Here is a 12,774-nt window from a genome sequence, read left to right as displayed (position 1 = left end):
CATGCCACTCTAGCCATATGATGATCCTATGTTGTTCCTTTCCATAGGAAAGCACTTGAGAGTGAGTTAAGAATCTTTATACACTTCTTTGGCAAGACAAAACTAGAACACCAGAAATTTGAAATGCCAGCAATCACCGAGTTCAACATTTGTAATCTGCCAGCGAATGAGAGTGACTTCGTGGACCAGGCGTTAAAACAACCCTTAACCTTTTGAATCAACGACGCACAATCCAGGAGGCTTAAATTCTTTGTACATAAAGGTAAACCAAGATATCTGATAGGTAATTGACCGTGCGTAATTCCAGTCATAGTAACAATCTGATCAATTTCAGTCTCAGATAGACATGAAGTGAAGAAGCTTGTCTTGGGAAGGCTGATAGCTAGACAAGAGACTTCTTCAAACTCTTTTAAGACTTGGAGGACACTTTGCAACGAGGAAGCCGAACCATCAATGAAGATGAGTAAGTCATCTGCAAAGCAAAGGTGAGTCAATTTCAGTTCTTTGCACCGATGATGATAGTTAATTTTTCCTTCCTCTGCTGCTTTATCCAGACAGGCGGACAGACAATTCATAGCCAGGACGAAGAGATAGAGGGAGAGAGGATCCCCTTGGCGCAACCCTCTGAGACCTTTGAAGTAACCATGCACATTCCCATTGAACCCAACAGAAAACAATGGTGTACAAATACAAGTCTTAAGCCAGCGTAAGTATTGCTCTGGTACCTCTATACCTCTCAAGCAACTAAAAATGAATTCCCACCTCACTGTATCAAATGCCTTTGCAATATCAACTTTGATAGTTATTCGCTTAGGTCCACTTGATTTCTGATATCCATTTACTAATTCAGCCGCTAATAGAGTGTTTTCCACCAGTAATCTACCATGAATAAAAGCAGTTTGGTTTTTTTGCATAAGATCAGGGAGAAAGGCTTCAACCCCGAGACAAGAAACTTTGAGACTACTTTGTACAGAGTGTTTAGGCAGATAGGTCGGAAATCAGAGACTAATGAAGCACCAGGCACCTTCGGAACCAATGCAAGGATGGTAGCATTAACCAGAGACGGAAGGAATGAAGTGTGAAAGATACAGAGAATGCTGAGAGTAACCTCAGGACCTAAGATTCCCCAAGAGGCTTTGTAAAACGCAGAAGTAAACCCATCCGGACCTGGAGCTTTGTTAGCATTCAACTTAAACATTGTCTTCCTTATCTCATCAGCAGTAGGGACCTTTATCATTGTTTGGTTCAATTCAGGTGAGCAACGATAAGTCAGGAGACTTTGAAACCAAGGGATAGGGGCAATAAATGGTGAGAGGACAGCCGGTGCTAGAAGAGATTTGAAGTGATTCACCGCCAGGGTACTCATATCCAAAGGGTCATCTATTATAGAACCAAAGATAGAGGAAAAATTTCGGATGGCATTGAAAGCATTCCTCATCTGCATGATTAGATGGAAATAGGTAGTGTTCAAGTCTCCTTCTTTAAGCCAATTAATTCTGGACCTTTGTCTAAAAAATGCCTCCTTTATTTTCCGCAAGAACTCCCATCTTGAGTGAATATCTTTTTCTTGTTGATACAAAGCAGGAGATGGGGTTACCAAGGCTTGACCTGCACAGATTGTAACAAACTGTTAGTCTCTCGCACTCTATTTTGGGTATCAGAAAAATTCTCTCGGAAAAGTGTTTTTAATTCTCTATTTAATGTTTTTTGCTTTGCACTCAGAGTGGACAAACAGGGTTCCTGAGGAGATATACTTCCAGCCTGATTCCATGCAGTTCCAACCGTATTGAGGAAGTTAGGGTGCTTGGTTAAGAAACTGAAGAACTTAAAAGGCTTTGTGCATGCTGAGGGAAGCGGGGTGAAAAGGTTTAGACAGCTAGGGGAGTGATCTGAGATGTCTGGAGCCAGAAAACACTATCATGGTAAGATGCAAGCCAGTGGTTGTTAACAAGCACACAATCAAGTTTTTTGGCTATAGGGTTTAACGGGTTTTTGTTGGTCCAGGTGAAGAGAGGGCCAGAGAAACGGAGATCAAACAGCTCAAGTTGCAGTAGACAATCACGAAGCTCCATCATACGGGTAGTAAAGTGGTTTGCACTTGGATTAGAATGATTTGTTGGGTGGATAATTTGATTGAAATCTCCACAGAGGACCCAAGAAGTTGAATCAAGAGATAGCCTCTGTTGGAGCCTCAATAGTTCACACCAAAGGTCAGTTCTATCTTCTCCCTGATTAGGTGCATATATAAAGGTATAGCAAAGGCGACGACCCCTTTGAACTGATACTTTACAGGTGAGTAGGTGACTGGACTGGTGTAGGACAGAGACTAATGTTGGCGCTTTCCAGATAACTACAATCTTACCATCTTCATGGGAGCTATGGTTAGAGGTAAAGTTCCATCCAGGACAAGCAAAGTTCATAACTCGGTTCAAGTTTGGTTCCTTAATATGAGTTTCTAAAAGAGCCCCAAAAATAGGCTTATTACTAGTTAGCCAAGTAGCAAAAGGATGATGTTTATCCGTATCGTTAAAACCACGGATATTCCAACAAAAGGATTTTATATACATAGGGATAGGATACGGTTAATGACAAAGAGGAGTTCCTCCAGAGGGTGGAGGATTTTCCCCAGAAAAAGAGTAGGAAGAGGTTAAAACTAGAGTGTCAATCACCATATCAGTAATAGGATCAACTGATAAAGTAGGGGAGGAGCAAGGATTAGCTAGAAGGAGAGGTGGGAAAGATTGATTGATAGGACTTGGTGGGTGCGAGCAAGAAAGAGTGGAAGCTAACACATCATAAGGATTGTGAGTAGCTATTTTAGGGTGGGCTGGGAGGGATGAACATTTAGGCTTGGCTTGATTTGTCAGGATGTGGGGCTTACGCTTAGAAGGGTTTTTGAGGTCAGTTGGTTGACTAACACATGACTGTTGGGCACAGGCTAATGAGACAGAAGAGAGGGAGGCACTTGCGGATGCACTCAAATCTACCAGGCCTTTAGGAGAAGCATCATGTAGTTCCGGAACTTGACGAGGAGAAGGACCTGTTGAACAGCCAACTTGTACATCAGCCGAACTAAATTCATGGACATGCTTCCCTTTACCTTTCTTGACCACAACAGGAACCGTTGGTAAGTCTTTTGCTTGTGGTTGTTTGTCTTGAGTCCAAGATTGTGTCACAAGAGGGCAGTAGCGAATAACATGACCTATTTCTTTGTAGTGAGAGCACGTAGGAGGAACCCAAGGGTAATCAACCTCAATTGTGATAATTTTGCCATTCTCTCTGACTACTTGAATTGAGGAAGGCAAGGGCTCATTTAGATTCCTCTCAACCTTTACATGAGCAACAGATAAGCTTACTAAATTCTTTGTAAACTCATCCATTTCCTTCAGCTCTCCAACCAAAACAGCAACTAAGCATATGCCTTTATGATGCATCAGGTCAAATGGCATACCCTTAAGATGAGACCATATAGGAATTGCATCAAGATCAGTATTCTCTCCTCCTGAAGCATCCCATTGGGCCACAAGGAACATACATTCACCAATATACCGCATTTTCTTCTCCAGGATTTTTGTTCGCAAGTATTCATTCGGGGCATGTACCAACATAGAGTTGCTTGCATGATTAAGGTGAATCTCAAGTCGTTTACCTCTACCCCAAATATGAGTGATAACACTCTTGATGTGCTTGTAGGTGGGGAGTCGTCCTTTAAACTTTTCAATGATAAAATCCTTGTGAATGTCAGCACCCTCTTGAAACACAGAGTCCGGTATACTAACATGAGGCTTGCCATCAGAGGAGTATTCGACTGGAGCTAGCCTCGTAAGTGATCTATCCGCAATAATTTTCAGCTTCTAAGCTAGAGTTTCCGGTGATTTATTAACAGTGGGAGGTTATGGGGCTTGTAAAGGAGTGGGTTTTGTGGGTTTAACGGTTGCAGGAACTGGAGTGGTGGAAGTTTGAACTGGAAAGGGAGGGGAGGGGAGAATAGGTAAGCTCAGGGAGAGGTAACTACGAAAGAGGCCAAATCTGTCTGTCTCTCAGTGGGTATAACATCTGCTTGCTATGTTTGAACTGAAGCACCCTTCGCCACAACTTATTGCTGAGTCGACACCTCCTGCAAAAGTACAACAGTATGCGGAATTACGCCGCCTACTAGTGGGGAACTACAAGATTGCGACTTGCTAATATAGCGACAAGCTACCTTCGGTGGAGGAGTACCAAGTAAACCATCAGTTTGTGCTACAACTTTTCCTTCCAGTACTGTAGTTTTAGCTATCGTGCCAACAGATCTAGGGTTTTGCCCCAAACTTTTGTAGTAGGAATTAAGAATTGCTTGTGCATGGGGATTCACCACCACAGGAGTAGATTTATGTTGAGCAGGGAGAGGCAGAATAGTTCTCTCAGGATCCAAGAAAACAGTTTGAGTTGTGAGATGAGTAGCAGAGGGGGAGATTGGGGAAAGAGGGGGTAATCGGAGAAGGATGGGAGAGGGATTTGGTCGGGTGGTGATGTTCATATATTTTACCCTGTTTTTCGTTAATATATTCACATCTTTTGCATCTTTTGCTATCCATTTTGACCATTATTGCATAGCTTTAGGACTGTTCTTGCATTAGAGTTTAGTTGCATTGCATTTGCATCTTTTCATGCATAAACAGGTGATTTTGGAGCTTAAGGAGCATGGAAGCAATGCTGAGGAGAAGTGAAGCAATCATGAGGAGAAAGCAAGAGAGCTAAGGCTGAAGAACCAAGGTCCGGAGTCCAACTCGACTGCCCACTCGACCAGACACTCGACCGTGTGCTGAGAGGGACTCGACCGAGTGGGAGGAGCACAAGAGGAGCCAACTCGACCGGTCACTCGACCGAGCACCAGGTCGAGTTGGTCGAGCCGCCTGGCTATTTTGTCTTCTAGCATTTTTAGGGCTTCCACTACATTTTCTATATAAAGGCTTGTACCTACAGCCACCAAAAGAGTCCAGCTTTTTAGAGAGTCTAAAACCTAGTTTTTACTTTTTTGAGAATTATTCCTTTTGCACTTTTATTTTGATAGATCTTGTACTTCTTTTAAAAGGAGAAAACAAAGAATTCTTGGATTTTGTTGGTTCCATAACTTTCAAGATATTAAGAATTCGTGTTTGATTCCTTCTTCAATATTGTAGATCTTTGCTTTATCTATCTAATCATGCAAGTTTCATCATTTTCTGGGTTTATGACTTTGGTGTTCATCATGTGTTCTTGTGAGTAGTTGCTTAGGATCTTGAGGATGGGTTAGGCTGGGCTGTGTTTGTGGTTTGTTTGATTTGGTCAAGATTGATTGTTGTAGATCTCTTCTAGGCTAGATGTTCTTAATGCTGATCCTATATCTGAGAGGGTAGGATCTGATTTCAAGCCTCTTAGCATCACACCAATGTCTAAGGAGCATAGATAAGGCTAGATCTAGAGACTATCATTAGGCTTGCTAAGAGATTAGAAGTCTTGTTTGATTTTTGACATATTGCTTAATGCCTGCTTGTGTAGATTCTTTACTTTGTGAGAACAAGTCTAGAGATGCATGAGTTTGATTGTTTCTTGCCATGAGAGTGGATTAAACATGTCTTAGAAATATATGTCTAGAGATTAGCTCAAGTTGTTTGAGATTTGTTGACCAAGTTAGATGACCTCAATCATAGTCCAGCCCATGAATCCCTCCTCAAGACCTTCCTTGTTTATTGATTTCTTAGCTTAAATCCTGTTGTTTGATTCGTTTTGGTATTGCTCTGTTTTTCTTGTGTTGCTTTGTTTTGCGTATTTGTCCAGCTCGACCCTGCACTCGATCACCACTCGATCGAGTGCTTGCTCAAGTTCCAACCCAGAACTTGTGTTTATGATTTATGCTTGTCCTGTTTCATCCTAGTTGCATTTCTATTGCATTCATTTAGTATCCTGTTCATTACTTACCGTGCATTAGTTCAATATTTGCATTTCTGTAGTTTCTATTTCTGTTTGTCATAATCACTCTGTTCCATTTGCATTTAGCTCCTAGTTCTTGTAGTTTTACTTTCTACACTTTCCATTTCATCATAGGATTGTTAGTGACAAACAACCTTTACATCTGGCTTGACTTAGACTCATATGCACATCTTGATTGTTCACAAACACTCAGATTGGATTGACACCTCTTATACTACAATTGCATAAGGGGAATTGAAACACCCTGACATCCATTCATTCATAAGTCATCATTCCATACATCATTCATCACCACAAAAACACCAGTTTCAGGTGGGTCAGGGGGAAAGGGGGGGACGGCTAGAACTACCTTCAACCAAGGTTGAAGGAGGAGTCAGGCAGGAAGAACGATCATCAGGGAACCAGCAGTTCGCCATGTTGGTGGTGTTGTTTTGTGTTCCTTTACTACTGGTGAATTGATGATTTCTTCATGTATTGATTTATGCAATTGTGAAATCCAGATGAATTATGTGCCCACTAAGCTAAAATAAAGCCATTATGCCTGAATATATAAGCCAATGATGATCGGATCCATCTCTGCAGTGCATTAATCATCTTATTATGAATCAAGTTTGATATATTCTCAAGCATTAATCAAGTTAATTTTTTTATTTTGCAGAGATTTTATTTAGATAGAGTGAAGAGTGAGAGAACGAGTAATCTCAACAACTTGTGTCGTGTGTGATACACACGTAGTGCTGCCACAACAGTGTCGATTGAAGTTTTTGATCATGAGGTGGTTCCGGCCTCCCTTGGTACCATTGCACCTATGCTCTTGTCCCTGATCACTTTAATTTCCTTGAGCTCGTGTGAAGGTCGATTTGATGCATTCGAGAAAGCTCATAGGTTGGATGCAAGCTCTAGTGGAAGAGGTGTGAGGTGTGGTGAGAGGATGCAAGTTCAAAGGCCAAGGTTCCATTTTTAGGCTTTGGAGATGCAAACCATCATAGAGGGTAACAAACTACTGAACCATTTTCTTTCTTGCTGGTTGTTGTATCTCTTTAGATAATTTCATCATCTAAACTCTAGTTGAATACAAGTAGATGCAGAATTCAAAGTCCAAGATATGAAAAATAAATACAATGAATTAGAAATGAGAGAGAAGGGCAATGTAAAATTAAGTTTATGTATTAGTTTCAAGTGATGTTCATATGAGGTTTTGATTTTTGTGTTTCTTCTTAGTATTTATTTAACTCACCTGTTATACATTGCAGGGTTCTTCTCTTGAGTCTCAATGTCGATAACATGACATACGAGAAGAATCTGATTACAGTCTGTCACAAATACCTCTTTCCATTAATCACAGCTACTCTCCTAGCTTCTAAAGCAATAACAATTCAATGTTAAGAATGTTATTGTGAAGGATCTTAAGAGAGGGTTAGAGTATGACGCCTCCAACTCCAAGGATGACCCTGCCAAGGGAGCAGCCAACTTCACCTCTCAGGTTATCATCATGAACCACCCTGGTCAGTGTCAAATTTTACGTCGGTTTGCAAGGCAGTAGCTCTTGAACATCGACCTGAAACTCTACTCATCTTTAATTTCCTTTAGGTCTAAGTAGTTGCTGCTTTGTTCTTAGGATAGAGTACCAAATACAGTAATATATGTATTTGACTTGTGGATTCTGATTTGTTGGTTTAGGTTTGTAAAAAGGATCCTAGTTTCTGTTCTATGTTCTACTTCAAACAAATGTTTAAAAATTTGATAATTAATAAACAATAGTTTTAAAAATAATTATTTTAATGATTGGTGAAGGTTTCTCTAGTGGAAAGATGATTTTGGTTTAAGTACTTAGTGGGTTGCTTTGATTAGTTTAATATTAATGATATGATTAGTTTATTTTTGAGCAACCCATATCTATTGGACATGGTCTAAGGGTATCTCCAGTCTAAGGGTATTTTTGAGCAACCCATATCTTGTACAAAATTAACAGGTGTCATGTTTTTAATGGATACTACTAATAAAAGATAATAAATATATATATGATTAAAATAATACTTTTTTTTTAAGAAACCTTGCATCGTTCCTCCGTTTGTTTTCCTCTAAGAGTCTAGATAAACTCTACTGTTTACTACTTATCATTTGATTAAATTATTTGAAATTTCCAAAGTAACAAAACATTATTTATTTCTACTTTCAAATTATTTTTGTTGAAAACCAATCTAAATATATATTTCCAATACCAAATAGATTCAAACTGAACTATTTTAAAACTAAACCAAATTATAAATATTGTTTGTAGTTTCAGTATTCCTAATATTGATAAAGCAAAGACTTAAAAAATGAAAAAATTATCAAATTTTAATCTGTAAGTAAAAGTATATCAATATTTTTTAAAATTAAACCTTTATCAGATTTTAAAATATTTTAAATTTTTTTTGCTAGTTTCTGTTTTTTGTCGGTCTTTATATGGTATATTAATAATATTATCTTAGACAACAATTAATCAAAAGAAAAAATCAATAATAAATAAATATCAGACAAATCAAAGTCCTAGTTAGGATTTGGTGCACCTATTCCCGTTTAGTCCGGGACTTTGTTTAACAAATTAAACCATATATATATACATGCATATATAAATATGCATAGATTGAACTTGATGAAGCAACGATCTTTTTCTAAACTATTTTGAAAGCAAAGATGAGTTTGAAGAAGAAGAAGAAGATTACTTCTTTAATTATCTGTTTCCTTCTGTTGCTTCTTCTTCCAATCGTCTTTTCTAAGCCGACAAGAAACTTAGACGGAACAGGTACTGCAAGAGCTCCAACAGTGCAACAAATAAGAAACAAGCATGGAACTAGAGAGGTGATAGTGGATAATGGGATCATCAGAGTCAGTTTCTCGAGTCCTCAAGGGCTTATAACTGGCATCAAATACAAAGGAATCGATAATGTTCTCAGTCCACATCAACGAGCTCGAGGGTACTGGGACATAACATGGCAAGGAGGGTTAGATCAAGTCGAAGGAACTAAATTCAGAATCATAACTCAAAACCAAGAACAAGTAGAGATCTCGTTCTCTAGAACATGGGAGAGTGGTTCTCGTTCTCGTTCTCATCATCATATTCCATTAAACGTAGACAAGAGGTATATTATACGTAAAAATACTTCAGGAATCTACGCATACGGAATCTTCGAGAGACTTCCCGAATGGCCAGAATTTGATATGGGTCAAGTTCGAATAGTCTTCAAACTCGACCAAGATAAGTTTCATTACATGGTGGTCGCGGATGATATACAAAGAGAGATGCCAACGGACGGTGACCGCGATATCCATCGTGGTCATGCTAAGGCTCTTGGTTATAAAGAGGCCGTGCAACTGATTCATCCTCATAACCCCATGTTTAAAAACCAAGTTGATGATAAGTACCAATACTCATGTGAGATCAAAGACAACAAGGTGCATGGTTGGATCTCAACTAAATCCCACGTTGGCTTTTGGATTATCTCACCTAGTGGCGAATACCGCTCTAGTGGACCGGTCAAACAGGAGCTCACATCCCACACCGGTCCAACGGCCATCGCGAGCTTTATAAGCGGGCATTATCTTGGTACGGACATGGATGTGCATTATGGTGAAGCGTGGAAAAAAGTCTTAGGACCTGTTTTTATCTACTTGAACTCCGGAGATGATTTGCTATGGGAAGATGCTAAACGACAGTCTAAAGAAGAAGTTAAAGCCTGGCCATACGATTTTGTAGCATCCTCTGACTTCCCTTCTCGTCGAGAAAGAGGAACCGTTACTGGTCGTCTTCTAGTCAACGACGGACTCTTGACGCCGGGAAGATTTGCATATGTCGGTTTAGCACCACCGGGAGAAGCTGGTTCGTGGCAGACGAATACTAAAGGTTATCAGTTTTGGACAAAGACTAACGAGACCGGTTATTTCAAGATATCTAACGTTAGACCAGGAACTTACAATCTGTATGGATGGGTTCCTGGTTTTATCGGAGAGTTTAGATACAAAAACCGTGTTAACGTAGCTTCAGGTTCAGAGATTAGACTCGGAAAAGTTGTCTACAAGCCCCCTAGGAACGGTCCAACGCTTTGGGAGATTGGTGTACCCGATAGAACCACACGTGAATACTTTGTCCCGGAGCCGTACAAGAATACAATAAACCCTTTATATCTAAACCACACGGACAAGTTCAGGCAGTACGGATTGTGGCAACAATACACAGAGTTATATCCAAACCATGACCTCGTCTACACAATTGGAGCTAGTAACTATAGCCAAGACTGGTTCTACGCACATGTCACAAGAAACAATGGTGATTCCACGTACAAACCAACGACATGGCAGATCGTGTTTCATCTTCCATACGTGAACATGAGAGGCAGCTACACATTACAGCTAGCTTTAGCCTCAGCTTCACGGGCTAATCTACAAGTACGGTTCAATAACCAATACACTATGCCATTATTCTCAACGGGCTATATCGGAAGGGATAATGCTATAGCAAGACATGGGATCCACGGAATCTACCGGCTTTATAGCATCAATGTGCCTGGAAGGTTGCTACGAACAGGGACCAACACGATTTATCTTCGACAAGCTAAAGCATCAGGACCGTTCGAAGGACTTATGTATGATTACATTCGTCTCGAAGAGCCTTCTAGAGATTAAATTCATTTCTTAGTTACATTTGTTTTCGTTTTTTGGTTTTTTTGTGTGTGTGTTTTTTTTTTTTAACATTGTTGGTTTAATTTAGCATTATTTTCTTCTATACGATTCTGTTTTCAATTAATCTTTTTTTTTCTTTCAAAGTTTATCGCAGTAAGTAAACTGACATTGAACCGGGCCGGTTTTAAAATCGGTTAGAGACACTAGGGTTAAATTCGTCATTTCAGCTTTACGACCTCTTCTTCTAGCTTAAAATTTTATGCAAGAGCGAGTAATTCAATTCCTTCTCCTTCCTCTTTTCTCTTCAAAGTCGAACTCTCACAGAAGCTTCGCCTCGAATTCGATCTATCTAGGGTTTGGTTTATGAGGTAAAGCTTCGTTTCGATAGATTTACATTCTGATGATGATGACGAATCTGTTGTGTTTGTTTCTCGTGAAAATTAGGTCGTCTTGAGGGACACAGATCTCGTATCTTTTCTTCGATTTCGCATTCTTTTGAATTTGGTTTACGTATCTGGCTCGCTATTGATTCACTGTTCTCCAACGAATCTATGAGAATTAGGGCTGAAAACGAGACTTGTTTGTTTCGGCTGTTAGGGTTTCTTTTCTTTTTTATCAATTTAGAATTCTTCTCAATATTCTTTTTTTTTTAAACCTGCTAATCTTGTTTTATTGCTCTTTTTTTCTTTCTTGCAGCTCAAAGGAGAAACCCACTCTCGGGTATGTGAATTTTAAAGCTACATTTTTGTTGTTTGTAGTTTGACACTTTGGTCTATGTTATTAATTCTTTGTGATTCGTCCATGGAAGTTGAAAACTTGATGTTCTGATAATTATGTTATTGTCATTTTAACCAAGTTAGTTCTGATATTTTCAAGTTGTTAATATTTTGGAAGTACTTTGAAATGATATATAATGTAAGAGAAGTCTTGCTCTGATTAACCTTGAGAGTTGAGACTTTTAATCGATCTAACTTGAGCCTTTCAATAAGTTTAGAATGGCTGTCTTGTATTATGACTTTTGGAACTAGTTGTATTCTTATATCTTGGTTCATTTTTATGTGTAGAGGTACGCGGATTAAGACCCGCAAAAGGAATATTGCTGCTCCTCTCGACCCTGCAGCTTTTTCTGATGCTCTAGTGCAGATTTATCTGGATACTGCTGGTGATCTGGTACCTTTTTCGTGTTTTGAAATTATTTTATGTATCTTTTTTATTTTTGCTTGTAAAATGTCGTGAACCTTAACTTGTGACTTTGCCTTTTCTTTTCTTAGGAACTTGTTGCCAAAAGTTTAGAATCATCAGATCTTAATTTCTCAAGATACGGTGATATTTTCTTTGAGGTAACTATACATATGTTGATTCTACCTCTGCTGTCTTATATTGCTTAAGTGTATTATATGTGTCTTACTTAGAGATAATTTCTCATGTCCACGTGAAATGTTATATTCACCTGGTTTTGTCATCACTTTCCCACAATCTGTGTTTATATATATTCACTGAAGGTGGTGTAGTAATCTGTTCTTCACTATCTTGTGGATGTTTGATTTTCTTCAATATCATCGGATACTAGTTTTTTTTTGTTTTCTGGTATCAAGTGACTTTATATTACTTTTTTTTCCGAGATTATTAATTGATGGATCTCTCTTATCATTTAAGGTTGTTTTCATTGGAGGACGTACACAAACTGGTTCAGTGAAATCTGATGAAGGGGAACGCCATCCCTACTCTATAATCGACTGTGAACCAACGCGTGAAGCGATTTTACCATCAGTTGTATACATACAGAAAATTTTGCGGAGGAAAGCCTTTCTTATAAAGAACCTTGAAAATGTTACGCGGAGATTCTTGCAGTCACTGGAGCTTTTTGAGGAAAATGAGAGGAAGAAGCTTGCAATATTCACAGCTCTCGCATTCTCCCAGAAGCTGTCAGGATTACCTGCAGAGACTGTCTTCCAGCCATTGCTTAAGGATAATCTTGTTGCCAAAGGGATAGTTCTCACTTTTGTAACAGACTTCTTCAATGAATATTTGGTTGAGAACAGTCTTGATGACTTGATTTCTATTTTGAGGCGTGGCAAGATGGAAGACAAACTCTTGGAGTTCCTGCCACCCACAAAGCGGACTACTGAAAGTTTTGCTGAGCATTTCACGTAAGTTTTT

The 12,774-nt window shown here is 39.1% G+C and overlaps 2 protein-coding genes across 2 annotated transcripts in view; both read left to right on the top strand.

The window, feature by feature from the left end:
* The first annotated feature begins 8,631 nt into the window (after window positions 1-8,631).
* Window positions 8,632-10,617, top strand: LOC104773335 (rhamnogalacturonate lyase-like). Its single transcript, XM_010497917.1, has one exon. It carries the CDS (start codon window positions 8,632-8,634, stop codon window positions 10,615-10,617), a length of 1,986 nt encoding a protein of 661 aa, XP_010496219.1.
* A 267-nt stretch (window positions 10,618-10,884) lies between these two features.
* Window positions 10,885-12,774, top strand: part of LOC104773330 (basic leucine zipper and W2 domain-containing protein 2-like) — a 4,608-nt gene continuing 2,718 nt past the window's right edge. Inside the window, exons 1-5 of the mRNA XM_019242632.1 lie at window positions 10,885-10,982; window positions 11,311-11,334; window positions 11,679-11,784; window positions 11,886-11,954; window positions 12,271-12,764. Of these exons, the coding sequence (XP_019098177.1) occupies window positions 10,978-10,982; window positions 11,311-11,334; window positions 11,679-11,784; window positions 11,886-11,954; window positions 12,271-12,764 (698 nt within the window). The 5' untranslated portion in view covers window positions 10,885-10,977. The remainder of the gene's footprint in view (window positions 10,983-11,310; window positions 11,335-11,678; window positions 11,785-11,885; window positions 11,955-12,270; window positions 12,765-12,774) is intronic.

The sequence above is a fragment of the Camelina sativa genome, unplaced genomic scaffold (genome assembly GCF_000633955.1).
Source record: "Camelina sativa cultivar DH55 unplaced genomic scaffold, Cs unpScaffold00517, whole genome shotgun sequence".
NCBI classification, from domain to species: domain Eukaryota; kingdom Viridiplantae; phylum Streptophyta; class Magnoliopsida; order Brassicales; family Brassicaceae; genus Camelina; species Camelina sativa.
This window is presented reverse-complemented; position numbering and strand designations above follow the sequence as displayed.

Bases quoted from the DNA above. Each gene is read 5' to 3' on its own strand.
- LOC104773335 (XM_010497917.1), top strand. From the start codon at position 8,632: ATGAGTTTGAAGAAGAAGAAGAAGATTACTTCTTTAATTATCTGTTTC.